Source organism: Channa argus, chromosome 1 (assembly GCF_033026475.1).
Source record: "Channa argus isolate prfri chromosome 1, Channa argus male v1.0, whole genome shotgun sequence".
NCBI lineage: Eukaryota > Metazoa > Chordata > Actinopteri > Anabantiformes > Channidae > Channa > Channa argus.
In genome coordinates, this window is record NC_090197.1 from 39,260,377 (window position 1) to 39,279,712 (window position 19,336).

General features: G+C 38.5%; 2 protein-coding genes across 3 annotated transcripts; one reads left to right on the top strand and one right to left on the bottom strand.

The window, feature by feature from the left end:
* Positions 1-3,486: 3,486 nt before the first annotated feature.
* LOC137102705 (tRNA (uracil-5-)-methyltransferase homolog B-like) lies at positions 3,487-5,375 on the top strand. The gene is made up of 2 exons (XM_067482482.1): positions 3,487-3,979; positions 4,488-5,375. The coding sequence occupies exons 1-2, from the start codon at positions 3,911-3,913 to the stop codon at positions 5,106-5,108; spliced, it is 690 nt and encodes a 229-aa protein (XP_067338583.1). The 5' UTR covers positions 3,487-3,910; the 3' UTR covers positions 5,109-5,375.
* A 4,171-nt stretch (positions 5,376-9,546) lies between these two features.
* Positions 9,547-17,002, bottom strand: scdb (stearoyl-CoA desaturase b). Of its 2 annotated transcripts, none has more exons than XM_067519519.1 (6): positions 16,846-17,002; positions 14,987-15,237; positions 14,089-14,219; positions 13,639-13,844; positions 12,744-12,976; positions 9,547-11,220 (listed from the first exon to the last, which is right to left on the bottom strand). In XM_067519519.1, exons 1-6 carry the CDS (start codon positions 16,914-16,916, stop codon positions 11,021-11,023), a joined length of 1,092 nt encoding a protein of 363 aa, XP_067375620.1. In that variant the 5' UTR covers positions 16,917-17,002; the 3' UTR covers positions 9,547-11,020. The 2 variants fall into 2 exon arrangements, with proteins under 2 accessions (XP_067375620.1, XP_067375627.1); XM_067519526.1 differs by having other exon boundaries at positions 12,744-12,994; positions 16,816-16,975.
* Positions 17,003-19,336: the final 2,334 nt, after the last annotated feature.

The following is a 19,336-nucleotide window of genomic DNA, read 5'->3' on the forward strand; positions in this document are numbered from 1 at the left end:
TACAAAAAAGAGGAGGTTTAATAAATACCACAACAACATGAAAGATTTCATCACATTTCTGGATATTATATTAGAGCAAATCCTTGTTTAGGTAAATATTTATATTTGTTAAATATGGATTTGTTGAATGTCCATTTTCTTTTTACAGAAGAGTTTTTAGTTATTTAGGTTTCCTTACAAAAAGACACCACAGAACCACAATTGTACAGAAATTAAAAAGCCTAAAACTAAAAGATGAAGTTGCAATTTATGAGGTGCAACCCTCATAAGGCATTTAAGCAAGAATCCTGACATAAGTCTCAATAAATCACGTACTTAACCAGAGCAGTTAGTCTCTGTGTCTGTTTGGTGAAAACATTGTGCCTGCCCACAAATAGTGAGGATGATTCAAAACTTCCACACAATATTTGTAAATATCTAAAACACTTTAGAGACGATATTAATCTCAGGAAAAGGGTTTGGCTTAGAAGTATTGTAATTACCACCCCGACAAAAATGCTGTTACACCACCTGTTGCTACATTCTAACCTGCTGCAAAGCATCAGTATCAGTTATGAAATTTGTAGCTAGTTTGATTCAGCCAGTTTTGTAGCTGCCATCACCAAGTCTCTTAGCGTGAGCGATGACAGTTTCACTAGACACTGTTTTGCAATCCTTGGCCAAATCCTTGGCCAAACCCAGAAAGCACATGAGGTCAATAAAGGAAGTGGTGGGATTCAATGTCCAGCCAAACTCACTCGTGCTGTAGTCGAAGGGAAATGCATGATGGTAGTTGTGGAAGCCTTCCCCTGAAAAACAAAAAGAAAACTTTATTGTTTTTCTAATGCTACATGTGGAGATGTTTTACTGTATGTGTCAATGCAGACTGTCACATGACATAAGTGACCAAAAACAGATTTGATAAATGACGGTGTGCACATGGATTTGGATGTTAGTCAAGAAGAGGTGTTTTAATTTTTTTAAATGCTGAATGTGTGGAAAAATGTAATTCTTTGGAAACAGAACAACTACAATGTTGCATATTAGATAACAAGCTCAGCGATAAAAAACCTCAAAAATTAAATATCTTCACAGATTTTGAAAATTTAAAACCAATGTTTTGTTTTAAATTGATGATGCAATCACAATTTGTTAGTACTTCTGATTAAACATTTTACTGTATTTACGTGGAAATGTTTGCAAAACAGGCAGCTATAACATTTTAATTAAGAACAAGCAAGTAGTTTTGTTATGGACAAAACTGTAAAGTTTTCTTGAATTTCTGCATCAACCACTGCCCAAACTTGAAAAAGGCATAAGCCAGCCACAGGAGATGCAGGAATAACTCAATTTCTTCTACTTCTGCCTTGTTCATTGAAGCTTTCTTCAGTAAAACAAACAAACAAACAAAAAGGCTCAAAACAGGTTTAGAACAGGTTTAGAATGGGTTGATAGCCAGTGATAATCCTTCAGTTAACCCCACTGATGAAGTATCTGCTCCTTATTCCAGTTGGAGTTAAAAGAGTTAAAAGAAAACAGACTTTTCCACACTTTCAGATGAGCTTCAACTTGCAACTCTCGTCTCGCGCTCTGTATCTGCACTCTGCTTCAGACAGATCACCTACGTTGCAAATATGTTTCTCTCCGTCTGACCTGGAAACCATGCTCACTTAATCGCCTCTCCCTCCTATTAATGTTGCTTAGCAACCACTCCTCCTTTTCTAAATTACTATTACTGATATATTTCCCAATTTTTCTATTGTAATTTTTGTCATAATACAGATTATGTTGAAAAATACTTCTTACATGTTAATCTCAGTTTAATTACCATTTTTTTTAATATGGTGGCCTTTTTTTTAGATTTAGAGAAAGCGTATGACAGGGTGCCGAGAGAGGAACTGTGGTATTGTATGAGGAAGTCTGGAGCGGCAGAGAAGTATGTTAGAGTGGTGCAGGACATGTATGAGAGCTGTAAGACAGTGGTGAGGTTTGCTGTAGGTGTGACAGAGGAGTTCAAGGTGGAGGTGGGTCTGCATCAAGGATCAGCTCTGAGCCCCTTCTTGTTTTCTCTGCTGATGGACAGGCTGACAGATGAGGTTAGACAGGAATCTCCATGGACTATGATGTTTGCAGATAACATTGTGATTTGTAGTGAGAGCAGAGAGCAGCTGGAGGAAAATCTAGAGAGGTGGAGGTCTGCTCTGGAAAACAGAGGAATGAAGCTTAGCCGCAGCAAGACAGAATACATGTGTGTCAATGAGAGGGACCCAGGTGGAACGATGAGGTTAAAGGGAGTAGAGGTGAAGAAAGTGCAGGACTTTAAGTACTTAGGGTCAACGGTTCAGAGCAACGGAGAGTGTGGAAAAGAGGTGAAGAGGCGAGTGCAGGCAGGTTGGAACGGGTGGAGAAAAGTGTCAGGTGTGTTGTGTGATAAAAGAGTATCAGCAAGAATGAAAGGAAAGGTGTTCAAGACGGTGGTGAGACCAGAGATGTTGTTCGGCTTAGAGACAGTGGCACTGAAGAAAAGACAGGAGGCAGAGCTGGAGGTAGCAGAGCTTAAGATGTTGAGGTTCTCTTTGGGAGGGACGAGGATGGACAGGATCAGAAATGAGTACATCAGAGGGACGGCTCATGTTAGATGTTTTGGAGATAAAGTCAGAGAGGCCAGATTAAGGTGGTTTGGACATGTTCAGAGAAGACATTGTGAATATATCGGTAGAAGGATGCTGAGGTTGGAGCTGCCAGGCAGGAGGTCTAGAGGAAGACCAAAGAGGAGATTTATGGATGTAGTAAGAGAGGACATGAAGTTATTTGGGGTGAGTGAAGATGATGCTGAGAATAGAGTTAGATGGAGGCACATGATTCGCTGGGGCAACTCCTGAAAGGGAACAGCCGAAAGGAAAAGAAGAAGAAATAAAACTGCAACGAGTGGTTGCTAAGCACATTAATAGGAGGGAGAGGCGATTAAGTGAGCATGGTTTACAGGTCAGACGGAGAGAAACGTATTTGCAACGTAGGTAATTTGTCTGCAGCAGAGTGCAGATACAGAGCGCGAGACGAGAGTTGCAAGTTGAAGCTCATCTGAAAGTGTGGAAAAGTCTGTTTTCTTTTAACTTTCTTTTAACTTTTGTATTACAGCTAAAACCAACTGATAATAGTAGTTTCAGGCTTTGTTTAACACAATTTCTGGGTTATCCATATAAGCAGTGAACAGCCTGGGAAGAGCAGGAAGCACAAAATCCACGTATGTCCACGTATGTCCATGTTATGTGTTTTACAGCTTCTTTTGTTTTGTCATTAATAGGTGCTGGGCTTTAAGTTCCGCATATCTCCCGCTGCTTTTTTCCCTGTCGGTTGTTTTCAACCGATGATGCTATTTTAGTTGAGAAGCGGAGATCGCAATTAAAGAGTGGGTGGACAAAAAGTCGCAAGAAACCTCATAGGAGGATCTGTCCTGGGAGGAAAGGCTTGAGGATGTGGTCACCCCTCTGTAGAGGCAGAGTTATGATGAGCAACTTGAACTTAAGCAGAAACACCAGGAAATTATATTGTCTCAGCTCTCCCTGGATCTTTTAGGTGACTTCCAGTCACAATTCTAATTCCCTGTCAGGAGTAACCTCAGTTTCCCTGTCCTGCCTATTCTGCCATCACCAGTTATATATGGCTACCGCAACAAGTCTACATTTTCTGTCAACAGAGGAATAGATGGAAATCCAAAGACTGTTGGCTTTTATGTGGGCACAGGCAGGGAAGGAACAATTATCTGTGTCAATGGGGACCACCTGCTAAACATGCCGGAGAAGCACAAACAGGTAGCCAGGTGCTATCAAGACTTTATTCGCCTGTCTTCTTTAGAGCCCGGCCTGATTTTCCACACTGGGGGTCAAGAACAATCTGTCAGCTGGACTCACTGTTCTTTCAGGAGAGCACCATGACCCGCTGCACTCACGAGGCATCCCCTTACCAGCTCCTGCATGGTCGGCCACACATATATGATGAGGTAAATAATAAACACAACTAGGGTAATATTACCATGAGGGTTTTCAAACAGAAAAAATGGAAATGTTTCAGAAGTTTTACAGTGTCCTGTCCAGCTGCAGTAGCCCATTCAAAAACTACCTGTAATGATTGTTAACTGCTACTGGTAAAGTTTTGTCTTAATACAGATTATGTTGAAAAATACTTCTTACACATTAATCTCACTTTAACTACCAGTTTTTTTAATATGATGGCCTTTTTATTCTGTTGATAATAATGTTGTAGAATAAGACTGAAGGAAACACTTTCCTTGAATCAGCCAATTATCAACAGTACAAATAAAACTGCAACACATGAAATTTGGTATTACAGCTAAAACCAACTGATAATAGTAGTTTCAGGCTTTGTTTAACACAATTTCTGGGTTATCCATATAAGAAGTGAACAGACTGGGAAGAGCAGGAAGCACACAATCCACGTATGTCCATGTTATGTGTGTTTTACAGTTTCTTTTGTTTTGTCATTAACAGGTGCTGGGCTTTAAGTTCCGCATCTCTCCCGATGCTTTTTTTCAGGTGAACCAGACAGCTGCTGAAGTGCTGTATCGGACAGTTAGACATCTGTGCTTCCCAAAAGCTGGGGAGGACAGAGAAAGAACAAAAGTTGGTGGTACACTTCTAGATGTCTGCTGTGGGACAGGTGCCATTGGCATTACTATATCTCCAAGAGTGGATAAAGTTATAGGTGTAGAGCTCATAGAACAGGCTGTGGAAGATGCCAAACACAATGCAGCTCTTAAAAGTGTACTGAACTGTGAGTTTTTGCCTGGGAAGGCAGAGGTGGTGCTACCTGGTCTTATGTCTCAGCTGAGCCTCGGCGGTGGAAGCCTTACTGCTGTGGTAAACCCTGCACGAGCTGGCCTGCACCACAGAGTGGTCCGAGCTTTACGAAACCAATCTGCTATTCGTAGGCTGGTGTATGTTTCCTGTAAACCAGATGGAGAAGCCATGAGAAACTTTAGAGAGCTGTGTTTTGCACCTGACCAGCAGAAAAAAATCACAGGAGAGAAATTTTCTCCAACTCTGGCTGTGCCTGTGGACATGTTCCCTCATACGCCTCATTGTGAATTGGTTATACTTTTTGAGAGGTAACAAATATGTTTGAAGATGACCTTCAAACTGTCACTAACAACTATCGTAACTTTTAAAAGCTAATGGGAATGAAAATATTGTAACCTCATCCAGTGATCTTAAACCCAGGATGGTGTTTTTGTTCTTTTCTTTATTAAAACTCCTCTGAGGATTATGATGCATTGCGGCATCAATTTATGATTGATTTTTAGTTAATCTGTCATGTCTTAAACAGTATTAGCACACTGGAAGTTTCACAAAGTAAAAAATGTATACAGGGATTTTACATATGATTTCATTACATCAGATGTGATATGACCTAAACTAAAGCCATAGAAAGCAAGTTGAAAATTGGTGAAGTAAATTTAGGAAGAATTGCCATACTTTGAATTATTAGATCAATTTGGTTAATATACAAGTTTGAGTTTTTCTTTAGCTTGTCAAGATTACGTTGATTTTTAAGCCCTTTTTTCCACTCAATTTTTTATCTAATTTTTCTCTGGACATTGCTTCCTTCCATCAGACTTTATTTGTTAGGATCTGGACCCTGTTTCCACTTATTGCCCAGGACTTTTATTTTGTAGCCCCTTTTACCTGCTTCCTGCCTCATTCTGATTGTTTTCACATGTTCCCCTGTTTCATTTATGCCCTGCTCTCCCCACAGTCCCCTGGCAGATCCTCTGTCTAACTCCTGGCCAGTGTACCTAGCTCCCTGATTTACGTATGTGGATTCCTGATTCTTGTTTTTTTGAACTCTGTTCCTGGCCTGACGTTGGTTTTGTTATGTTTTGTTATCTCAGCCTTATTCTTGAATTTAATGTTTAGCTACCTGTTGTTCTTTTTTTCGTGTCCTCCTCTCAGGAGTGAATTTATGTTAGTCATTAGTTTTCTTGATTAATAAACCTGGTTGTCAGTTCACTCTCTCTCACCATCTCACTTGGGTCTGTCCTTATACAAAATTGTGATATAATTTTTATTGAATGCTTTCAATTACTAGCTTAACTTAACATTACTTTTTCTTGGCTAACATTGACACATTAATCGAACTGACCTATTCACCCATGTCTATAAATAGACTATTCAGAGGTTAACAGAAGCATTTCAACATTAGGGGGAAAAAAATGTGCGTTCTGCCAAAATTTCTCTGCCAGCTGTTTCTCAATTTTTAGCAATATTTCTCACTTGCCAATGTTATCTTGGATCTCCATTGCAAGGTTTCTATTTAGGTTGAACGCGGGGTGGGGGGGGGGGGGAATTCATATATCTATTTACCTACATCCCAATGTTTACCCTGCTACCTCTTCACTGTATATCTACAAATGCCAATTAAATCACGCCGGTTCACGGTAGCTTCTCTGGAAATGATTTAAGATATTAATGTCAGGGTCTAAATTAAAAATCTAGAGCCTTCACCCAGCCTGGCTTAGTCACACACAATCAGTTTCTTTTAAATCAACAAGGTAAGATTACACAACCTTAGAAGAATCCCAACGTTTATAATTGAAACAAATAAGCTTTTACTTTACCTGCAGATGATGTACTTTATTTAGCAAATGCAAAATCTTACAGCAATTACTTACTGGTCAGTTACCAGGCAGAGTTTTCGGAGTCAGTCAAGGTCTACATGACGTGTCCTAGCTAATTTGAACACCTACTCTGATCGTAAAACCAGCTATGGAATGTTTAGAGTCTCTTCTCTGATGCTCAGTTTGAACTGCAGCAGATCGTCTTTACCTTGTCTACATTCATTGAGTTGCTGTTTGGCTGTTTAGATATTTGCAATTTTGACCAATTGAACAGGTGTACTTAATAAAGTGGCCAGTGAAAGTAATTGCTACATAAAAGAGGGGCTTTAACAAATACCACAACAACTTAAAAGATGTCATCACATTTCAGGATGGTGTTTTTGTTCAAAACTCCTCTGAGGATTATGCTGCATTGCTGCATCAATTTATGATTGATTTTTAGTTAATCTGTCATGTCTTAAACAGTATTAGCATACTGGAAGGTTCACAAAGTAAAAAATTTATACAGGGATTTTACATTAGATTTCATTACATCAGATGTCTACGTGTGTTTGTCTTCTGTTGCTTTTTTGTGTTGCACTAGCTGTATCTGTGCAGTAGGAGGTGCTATTACAACTTCACCAGCTGTATCCTTGTGGGATATATTGGCTTAAAACTGCTGTTGCAAAACGTTTTTACTTCAGTCTTTTCAGGTAACTAAAGGTCACAGCAGGCAACGGAGCCCTGACTCCATAATAGGATGCTCTCTTACACAGAAGTTTCATAGTTTTATATAAATGTATGAGCAAAAACAACAACAGTGGAGTGATTTTAGATCTGACACTGTTTAAAAGTCTCTTATCCTTTCCTCCACTAGTGCTTTTTTCTCTTGTGGTGTAAGATGTTCCGAGGTCCTTTACATAAGTTCCACAGTGTAGAAATAATCATACAAGTAAAAGTTCAGCAAAGGCAAAATGGTTTATTCAACATTTGCAATGATCATGTTATTGGATATTAATTATGAATGCATTCATGTGTTGATTACTTTAATATTGCAGTTGCTAACAGTGGAGCTCAGTTTAATGAACCTATATGCTGTTTTGATGATCATACTGTCCCCTCCAAATGTATTGGAACAACAAGGCTAATTCATTTGTTTTTGCTGTACATTAACATTTGGGATTAACATCAAAAGAGAATTTGATGGCATTTAAAGCTTGATAAATGATACAGCATAACACATCACCCACATTTCATTTCTTCCAAAAGTATTGTTGAAGCTGGAGAAAGCTCAGCACTAATTGTATAGTATTATATTCATTGGTGTTGTCAAAACCAAATGCAGATTTATGGAGCTGAATTGTTTGCTCATTTTACAGCAAAAACATACAGTTATGTTTAAATCATTAATTATAGATCTAAAGTAGTTTATACTGTGTGTTTAAAAGTGTTTACTTTTAGGCTACTTATAGTTAACTAATACTTATTTGTTTAGTTATTTACCATTGTGTGGTACATTTATATTTAAAGGACACCTTCACTGGTTTTGAACCTTCTTTTCCAGAGCTCCTCCAGATGACATCATCTGAACTCCTAATGATGGAAAACCCCTCTGGGTGATGTCATCTGGAGAAGAGTTTTAGCTAGAAGCAGAATAATATTTTGATATAGGGAAGTTTGAAAGCAAGAATGTACATTTACACCCTAAACTAAAGCCATAGAAAGCAAGTTGAAAATTGGTGAAGTTTCCCTTTAAATATAGGAACAATTGCAATACTTTGAATTATTAGATCAATTTGGCTACTTCACAAGCTTGAGTTTTTCCTTAGCTTGTCAAGATTACGTTGATTTTTAAGCCCTTTTTTCCCTCAATCATTTATCTCATTTTTTTCTGGACATTGCTTCCTTCCATCAGTCTTTATTTGTCAGGATCTGGACCTCGTTTCCACTTCCTGCCCAGGACTTTTATTTTGTAGCCCCTTTTACCTGCTTCCTGCCTCATTCCGATTGTTTTCACCTGTGCCCTGGTTCATTTATACTCAGCTCTCCCCACAGTCCCCTGGCAGATCCTCTGTCTAATTCCTGGGCAGTGTACCTAGCTCCCTGATTTCCCTGATTTACCTGAATTACGTATGTGGATTCCCGATTCTTGTTTTTTTTTTTATTCAGTTCCTGGCCTGGCCTGTTGGTTTTGTTATGTTTCGTTATCTCAGCCTTATTCTTAAATTTAATGTTTAACTACCTGTTGTTCTTTTTTTCGTGTCCTCCTCTCAGGAGTGAATTTCTGTTAGTCATTAGTTTTCTTGATTAATAAACCTGGTTATCAGTTCACTCCCTCTCACCTCTCTTCACTTGGGTCTGTCATTATGCAAAATTGTGATATTATTATTATTATTATTATTATTATTATTAAATGCTTTCAATTACTAGCTTAACTTCACATTACTGTTTCTTAGCTAACACTGACACACTGACCTCTTCACCCATGTCTATAAATATATTATTCAGAGGTTAACAAAAGCATTTCAACACTGGGGGAAAAAAATGTGCAATCTGCCAAAATTGCTCTGCCAGTTGTTTCTGAATTTTTTAGCAATGTTTCTCACTTGCCAATGTTATCTTGGATCTCCATTACAAGGTTTCTATTTAGGTGAGAGGGGGAAAATGAATTGATATCTATTTACCTACATCCCAATGTTTCCCCTGCTACCTCTTCATTGTATATCTACAAATGCCAATGAAATCGCGCCGGTTCACGGTAGCTTCCCTCTTATTGTAGCAGTTGTTACAATTGTTGGAAATGATTTAAGATATTAATGTCAGGCTCTAAATTAAAAATGTAGAGCCTTCACCCAGCCTGGCTTAGTCACACACAATCAGTTTCTTTTAAATCAACAAGGTAAGATTACACAACCTTAGAAGAATCCCAACGTTTACAATTGAAACAAGGAAGCTTTTACTTTACCTGCAGATGATGTACTTTATTTAGCAAATGCAAAAGCTTACAGCAATTACTTACTGGTCAGTTACCAGGCAGAGTTTTTGGAGTCAGTCAAGGTCTACATGACATGTCCTAGCTAATTTGAACACCTACTCTGATCGTAAAACCAGCTATGGAATGTTTAGAGTCTCTTCTCTGATGCTCAGTTTGAACTGCAGCAGATCGTCTTTACCTTGTCTACATTCATTGAGTTGCTGTTTAAATGATTAGATATTTGCATTTTCACCAATTGAACAAGTGTACTTAATAAAGTGGCCAGTGAAAGTACTTGTACAAAAAAAGAGAGGTTCAACAAATGTTTAGAGCCTTTCTTTTTTTTTTCCATTCTGATGCTCAGTTTGAACTGTAGCAGATCATCTTTACGTTGTCTACATTCATTGAGTTGCTGTTTGGCTGTTTAGATATTTGCATTATTGACCAATTGAACAACTGTACTTAATAAAGTGGCCAGTGAAAGTAATTGCTACAAAAAAAGAGGAGGTTTAACAAATACCACAACAACATGAAAGATTTCATCACATTTCTGGATATTATATTGGAGCAAATCCTTGTTTAGGTAAATATTGGTATTTGTTAAATATGGATTTGAATGTCCATTTCCTTTTTACAGATAAGAGGTTTTAGTTATTCAGGTTTCCTTACGAAAAGACACCACAGAACCACAATTGTACAGGTATTTTAAGCTTAAAACTAAAAGATGAAGTTGCATTTTTTTTTAAAAAGGTGCAACCCTCATAAGGCAATTAAGCAAGAGTCCTGATATAGGTCTCAATAAATCTTGTACTTAACCAGAGCTGCACAGTTACTGTGAATACATTATGATTAGGAACCATTCAATAGACCATTGGTTGTTTCGGTTTTGGCCTTGAACATGGCAGCTAAAGAAAAAACTTAAACAAACTTAGGTTAAGAAGACAAGTCTTAGGATTAAACTTCAATTCCTTTAGGGGGAAAAATCACTACTGACAGAAGTCTGACCAAATTCCTATTAATCACGCCCATCTTCAGTATTGAGGTTCTTAACAACAATTTCAAAGTGCAAAAGCATAATAACAATTGACACATTGATAATGAAGAGTTACAGTAAATTATTCTGGAATTACTGCGTCATCTGTGTGAGGACAACATCATGTAGATGTGTTGGGTTTTCCTAATGCTGGCAAAACAAATAAATCCCGGTTAGTCTCTGTGTCTGTTTGGTGAAAACATTGTGCCTGCCCACAAATAGTGAGGATGATTCAAAATTTCCACACAATTTTTGTGAATATCTAAAACACTTTAGAGACAATATTAATCTCAGGAAAAGGGTTTGGCTTAGAAGTATTTTAATTACCACCTCAACAGAAATGCTGTTACATCACCTGTTGCTACATTCTAACCTGCTGCAAAGCATCAGTATCAGTTGTGAAATTTGTAGCTTGTTTGATTCAGCCAGTTTTGTAGCTGCCATCACCAAGTCTCTTAGCGTGAGCGATGACAGTTTCACTCGACACTGTTTTGCAATCCTTGGCCAAACCCAGAAAGCACATGAGGTCAATAAAGGCAGTGGTGGGATTCAACCTCCAGCCAAACTCACTCGTGCTGTAGTCGAAGGGAAATGCATGATGGTAGTTGTGGAAGCCTTCCCCTGAAAACAAAAAGAAAACTTTATTGTTTTTCTAATGCTACATGTGGAGATGTTTTACTGTATGTGTCAATGCAGACTGTCACATGACATAAGTGACCAAAAACAGATTTGCTAAAAGACGGTGTACATATGGATTTGGATGTTAGTCAAGAAGAGGTGTTTTTATTTTTTTTAAATGCTGAATGTGTTGAAAAATGTAATTCTTTGGAAACAGGACAACTACAATGTTGCATATTAGGTAACAAGCTCAGCGATAAAAAACTTTGAAAATTAAATATCTTCACAGATTTTGAAAATTTAAAACCAATGTTTTGTTTTAAATTGATGATGCAATCGCAATTTGTTAGTACTTCTGATTAACATTTTACTGTAGTTACATGGAAATGTTTGCAAAACAGGCAGCTATAACATTTTAATTAAGAACAAGCAAGTAGTATTGTTATGGACAAAACTGTAAAGTCTTCTTGCATTTCTGCATCAACCACTGCCCAAACTTGAAAAGGCATAAGCCAGCCACAGGAGATGCAGGAATAACTCAATTTCTTCTACTTCTGCCTTGTTCAGTGAAGCTTTCTTTAGTAAAAAAAAACAGGCTCAAAACAGGCTCAGAACAGGGGTAGAAAAGGTTTAGAATGGGTTGATAGGTAGTGATAATCCTTCAGTTAACCACACTGATGAAGCATCTGCTCCTTATTCCAGTTGGAGTTAAAAGAGTTAAAAGAAAACAGACTTTTCCACACTTTCAGATGTGCTTCAACTTGCAACTCTCGTCTCGCGGTCTGTAACGTCACTGCTGCAGACAGATCACCTACGTTACACATAAGTTTCTCTCCATCTGACCTGGAAACCATGCTAACTGTATCAGCTCTCCTTCTTATATAAATGTTGCTTAGCAACCACTCCTCCTCATCTCAATTACTATTACTAATATATTTCCCAATTTTTCTATTGTAATTTGTGTTTTATTTATCCAATTTTAGGTTAACATTACATTGTTCCAAGTTTAACTTTACAAAAACTATTAAAATTATATTATGTGAAAACAGTCATTTCTGTACATCTTTCTATTCTAGTACCTGAAAGAATCAGAAAGTAAATTGCAAAGCTTTGTTTTTTTTTCAGCGTCATTTCCTTGTGTGGTCAACAACCATAAATCAAGTTTTAACTTATCAGAAACAATGACACTAAAAATAACATCAGCATCCAAAAGTATTGGCACAGCTCCATCTCTACATTTCAAAGCTAAAGCCAACACAGCCAAGGCTAAATAAACATCCGCCGCTGGATTAACACACGGTCCAATTACATAAGCCAGGTTGAATCAGCTTTGAAAATCAGCTTCTCAGTGTGGTTGACCTGACATGACAAGTTTTCAACAAGTGATGAAAAGATCAATGCAATATCCCGCAGGCACACAAGGACAGTGAAATTACACATAAAAACCTGTTATGCAGTCACAAAACAATACACACACTTTACTGTAGGACAAAAAATGGTGCATAATGAATATGTTATTTATTTACCCATGGCGCTGAAAGCGACCATTCGATTTTCCCTTGACTCATTGGTCTTGTCATAAGGTCTATTGCCCCAAATGTGTGCAGCACTGTTGACAAGCCAGGTGACATTAAGTACCAAAGCATATCTCATGAGCCCAGGGATTAAGAATGCCACAGCTAATGATTCACCCCAAAAGAACCATGGCACCAATGTGGGCAAAAGGAAGCAAGTGGTCACCACAGATAACTTGTAGTACCTGCAATGAAAGAACAGACTGTGTCTCACAGTGTTACACAACACAGCTCATAATTCTACAATGCAATTTAAATGGGAGTGAAATGTAATACTGCTGTACCCATGTCAAGGTAAGTGTCCCACTAAGGACTCACAAATTTGTACTAGTATACTATTTATATATATCATTTAGTGCTGTTGCCTCACAACCAGAAGATCCTGAGTTTGAATCCACCTGCCTGTGGCCTTTCTGTATGGAGTTTATATGTTCTTTCTCTGCTTACGTGGTTTTCCTCTCACAGTCTAAAGACATGCATGTTCGGTTAAATGGGGTCTCTAGATTGCCCGTGAGTGTGAATGGTTGTCTGTCTGCATATGTCTATCAGTGTTTGCCCTGAAATAGACTGGTCCTGTCCAGGGTGTACCCTGTTCAGCTGGGATAGGCTCCTCATGACAGGATAAGCAGTCCAAGACAATGGATGGATTTTCCCCAGACAATTTTTCAAATTAGTTCACTGTGAACAGTTCACAGGACGTTCTGATTGAGTTGCTCTAGCAAATATTAATCTCCTTTGCCTGAAAGTAGCAGTGAACATCTGAGATTGACTACAGAGGCAGTCAGCAGATGATCACCCTGTACCTCATGTGTGCAGTTAGCAGTCTGCTAGCTAATTGTTTCCTCACCGTCGCTGGAACATGACAACTTTGTCTGCCTTCAAGTCTGAAAGCTCCAGTTTCTGGCCCTTTGCAGTGACTTCAGGATGTTTGCGAACGAGCAGCCACCCAACATGGGCGAAGAAGAACCCCCGCTTGACATTGTGTGGGTCTGCATCTGTCTCAGAGTACTTGTGGTGGACGCGGTGGTCCCTTGCCCACTCATATATGTCATTCTGTTCATCACACGGAGACAGGCAGACAGAGGATTAGTAAGGATATCCAGATGTGTATAGATGTTTTTAGATCATCAGCAAAAGGTTGGGGATGATACAATAAACATGTCAAACCCCTCAAATACATAATTCTGCACTGTCAAGAAATCACCAGCAAAGCACCTATTATAATAGAGGCCACTTTGAAGGAAATCACTAATGAACAAAGGCAACATGTGAAAAATATACTCTTTTTGTGTTTTACCTGAAATGCCATGGAATTGGCGAAAGCGAGGAAAACACGCAGGGGGAAAGAAGCCTTATAGGATCTGTGGCTCCATAACCTGTGTACACCAGCGGTAATACCAAGACCACTGATGATGTAGCACACTACAGCTGAAAGAAAGAGAAAGAAAAACTGTAACCACTAGACTGATGAGAGCAGAGTAACGCTTGGGTGTTTTTTCCATCACACCGAAGCCTCTTTGTTCTAAGAAAAATCATCTATATGGGGAGATGGGAACACGCAGGTCTGCCCTCACACGTTTGTTGTTCCAAAACAGCTCAATGTGCTTCTATGTGAAGTCTAGACAAGAATAACCCGGATTTGAGAACCGGGGGCTTCTGACTGGCAATGAGCATTCTGTTGTGGCGCCATGCAGTTCACAATGGGATGTCTATGGCAATGGTAATTGTGCTTTGTCCGGTCTGGTGATATAATATGCAGCTCAGCATTGCAAAGAGAGGGGAAAACTATGCATTGCCAAAGTGTGAAACAAAGTTGTCACTGTTTAGGAATTTGAGCCATGCCTCCACATTCTAGATTTAGGGCACAAACTCGCTTTATTCGGCACACAGTTTGGCGACTGCAACACATTCTAACATATTCAAATAGTTTGCAGGTGGCTACAGGTTTGAGCTCTTAAAGAAAAGCCATAAAAGACAGGAGGCTTATAAATTACAAACAATGATGTGAAAAATGTCAATTTTAAAGGCCAGAGTGAGTTATTCTCTATTGTTCCTACAAGAATGACCTCAGTCAGTACCTACTGTTACCAACAATCACACAAAATTCGTACATTTTATTGTAGACCGCGGTCTACCGTTGAAAAAAACAACTAAAGGCTGCAAAGCTAAGCCTGTAGATTTTACTACATACTTACTCCATGAAAGAGTTAAAACTGATGCAGAGGGAATATGAGTCAGTCCATAAAGTGCGCCGATATGTAGGAAGGACATCAATATGATATTTCTCCACACCAGTATATTCGGTGGTTTGGGACCACCTTTCTCTTTATAGGTGTCATCAAAAACGTCTTCTGTCATTGGTGGTTCAGCCATTGAGTCTCCATTCTGTTGCTTGCTGGCATGATGAGTCGTGGTTTCTGTTTCACTCATTTTGATGAAAGGGTCTCTGTAACATCAGTGTGCAGCAGGGAAAAAGACAAATGTTGCTCAGTTAAATACACTCAGGGGGACACAGGATTGTGCCCAGTAACCATAAGAGGTGCTAGCAGAGCCACGAGTGAACACCATGGTTATTGTATAAATGGGCTAGTCTTTACTTAGTTTACATATTAAATTCCTCATGGGTAATAGAGTGACCGTTAATTGTATACTTCACATGTTGCAGGTACTTTACATATTGAAATCTAAGCAGCTAAATTAGACCAAAAGCATTAACTGACAAAGTTGGATTTGACAAGTTAACATTTAGCTAACAACTATGTCAGCTGTCATTAAACAAGAGGTGGGGTACACCATGGACAGGTAACCAGTCTATCGCAGGGCCAACAAAGAGAGACATGCACAGACACACAACCATTCACACTCAAATTCACACCAATATTTACACAAACTACGATAAAAAGTGAATATTATTATAATAAAATCTTATTAAAACTGACCTAGGTGAAGCCCCAGCTTCATCTTGTTTACTGATAATACTTAAATATCACTGATGGGTGGCGGAACAACCATTTAATCGACTTACACACCTACAGCGTTATTAGCGCTTTCCAAGAAGAACAGTGCAAAGAAGATCTGTGTGCATGAAATTATTTTATCAGCAGGAAAAATTTGACAAAATCATAACCCAAGATCCACAAATAAATGAACATCTGTACTTGCCAAAAACATTTTGTACTTAAGGGTGTTACTTTGTGTTTTTAAAAATGTTAATAGAATGTGCATACACACTGCAAATTTGCACTGCTCAGGACTTAGGACTTTTAAAACAATAAGGATATTTGCACAATAATAACTCCAAATAAGGTAAACCTGCTGACTGGGCACATACAGCAGTTCACAGTTTTCACTCTCCAGCAGATCCCTGACAATGGCTGTCCTGTATGCAACTGCTCTATTGACCTATCTATTAGGGTATGATTCATGCTCCCAGCTCTACATCATCGCGATGATTTAACACACAGCCAGGCACTGCTGTTATTGTCAAAGGTTTTATGCATTCGTTTGTCTTTAAAATGGATCATGTATCTTTAATACATTAATACACATGATCATGTATCATGTTTATTAAGTTTGAATGATGGCATGTAGCTCATGCTCCTCTGTCTCCAACACAAAATACTGTCAAATAGATGAATAATATAATAAAAGATTGTTAAGTGTGGGTGTAGGATAGAAAATATTATAGTGCCATCATTCAAACTTAATAAACATGATACATGATCATGTGTATTAATGTATTAAAGATACATGATCCATTTTAAAGACAAACGAATGCATAAAACCTTTGACAATAACAGCAGTGCCTGGCTGTGTGTTAAATCATCGCGATGATGTAGAGCTGGGAGCATGAATCATGTCCGAATCGTATCCTGGTGGAACAACAGTGATTTCGTTTCCAAATAACACAGCTGCAGTTAGGCAAAAGCCTGCAGCGACATGACGAGGTTGCTGGGAAGGTTAGATAACTATTCAAGGTCTCTCTAAAATGTACATCTGAATGTGTTTGTTTGAGTTTACTCACCGTGCGCTCTCCAGACGCTTTTTAACCTACCGAGGACAGGAGATGCAGGGGATGCGATGGGAAGAGATGAAAGAGGAAAGATGTGCTGCGTTCGCTGGCATCTGTAAATCTCCAATTCTGGTGCTTGGGTCGACGTCTTTATAAAGGAACTGGTTGATAGGGGATTCGATGGCACTGGCACTGAATGTCCTATTGGCTGTTTGCGGAGGCTGAGCTTTACCACCCCCTGTTTTTTCACCGTCATAAGGCCTTGTCCCGACACATAGCCATAACCGTCTTGAGCGTTTTCCCTATTTAGTTTAAGCATTTTAAGTGCATCAGCTCATAGAACACCTTAGTATAATTCAGCATGGGCTCATGAATACATTTGCATTCACCTGTCGACCGGGAGAAAATTGAAGACACTGTGACATCAACTGGACTTCTGTCCTTTTACACGCTTCGTTTAATTTGTAAGAGAGTCTATGTGAACTTTAGCTAAAGCTGGCCTATCCTAACCTTAGTAAGAGATAAATTACCTGCCTAGTGTAGACGGATACTGTAGGTATAGCCTATAGCCTATGCATGAATGTGTTTTTGAAATATATTCCATCATAAAATGTGAACATTTTCCATTATTAAAGTAATATGAGACTATTCAGCCTTTAAGGTATTTGTTTTGATTTTTAAATACTCTTGTTCCTAATCTGCAGAGCAAATATTTTATATTTAACTGAACTTAAATATTTTTTTTTTTTTTATATCACAATGTTTTATTTGTGTACATTTGCAACGCAGCGGTTAGCGATTAATTTGGGGCGACATGCGCTCGCAAGGGGGCAGCGGTAACATTTGCACTATTAGTTTTGTATTGCGCATTTGCAAGTCACATTACCGTGTCACCGGTAGGCCAGCGGCCGCGCCGACTCCAGCTTGTAATCTTCGGTGGGCACAACCGCACGGGAAGGTGTCACGCTCACAAATCACGGAGGGGGGCAGGGATAGGTTACTGTCACCGATGAGGAGACCCGCTCGTCGTGGTAAACATTTTACCACTTTACCTGTGGTCTCAGGTTCACAGGTGAGTATGTGCTGTTTTCGACAAACAACGTCACTACATCACCCTAACCAGCTAAACAACCACATGATGTGTGTGTGTGTGTGTGTGTGTGTGTGTGTATATATATATATATATATATATATATATATATATATATATATATATATATATATATATATATATGTATATGTATATATACACACACATATATAGATGTGTGTGTATGTGTGTTTTAATAAATAATATAAAAAATTATAATATAAATAATATTTATATAGTTTTTTTATAATATAAAAAAACAGGAGTTCACCTGCTGTCTGATGATTATTCAACAGTAAAGTGTCATGAATAATCATGACACTTTACTACTCTAAAAACACTGTACTGTTTTTTTTTTCAATACACCAACATGTGTTTCAATTATTACATCACCCCATTTATATCATTAGATCAATGGGCCTGGAATAAAAAACAGAAACACTTCTCTGTATGATGCAGTAGCACAAGACATTTTCCAGAACACTAAACATTATTAGTTTAGGTTTTTTTTTTAATAATTGGCCAAGCAAGTATATGATGGAGACAAAATGTAAATTAATTGCTTACATCATTAAAGCCTATATCACATGTACATGACTTTTATTTTGTCCTGTGCAGGATTATTGTACTTGTGAGACAGATAAATTTTTCGGATAAACAATTTATAGTTTTTTTATAGTGACCCAGTCTCTACTGCCACAACCTAATTGCACATCACTGCATTTGCAGAAGTTACCATCTCTTTATTTGATGTTGAATGACCTGAGCCTCTGCAGAAAATACAGCTAGCTCTGGGCCTTTTTTTTAAATGGCTGTTGAGCTTATTTTCAAGTCCAGTTTATTGTACAAGTGGAACCCCAGGTATTTTAATATGTTAAAACCCCCATCTCTTCTTCCTGGACAGTAAGTGGGGAGAGGAGAGTCCACCAATAGTTCCTTTGTCTTTTTCATCTTGAGGTGCAGCTGACTAAGCCCACACTATTCCACAAACCTGTCCACTCCTGTACTCTTCAATGTTTCCACTCTGAACACATCCTAAAACAGCAAAGTTATCTTCTAATGATGGCAGGGTTCTGAGCTCTATCTAAAGTCTAAATTATTCAGAGTGAAGAGGAAGGGAGACAGAGCTGTTCCCTTTTACTTGGGACCATCCACTTGTAAGTTTTTAAATTTCTTCCCAAGCAGGGCAGGTTGAAAAGTGTTGAATGGAGAGACTGGAGAAATCAAATAACATGATGCTCAAGATGGTGGAGCAGGTGGATGATCGCAACATCCATCCTAAGTTTAAGCCAGTAACAGGGGGTCAAATGCAGGTTTGACCAGATGTCAGAAGGACTCCAAGACCAGTTTCTTTAAAGCCTTGATTATGTGTTATGTTAAAACCACTGTTTGTTGGAGACACTGGGGATAGGGGAGGGCAGTGGAACTGTAGGCCACTTTACA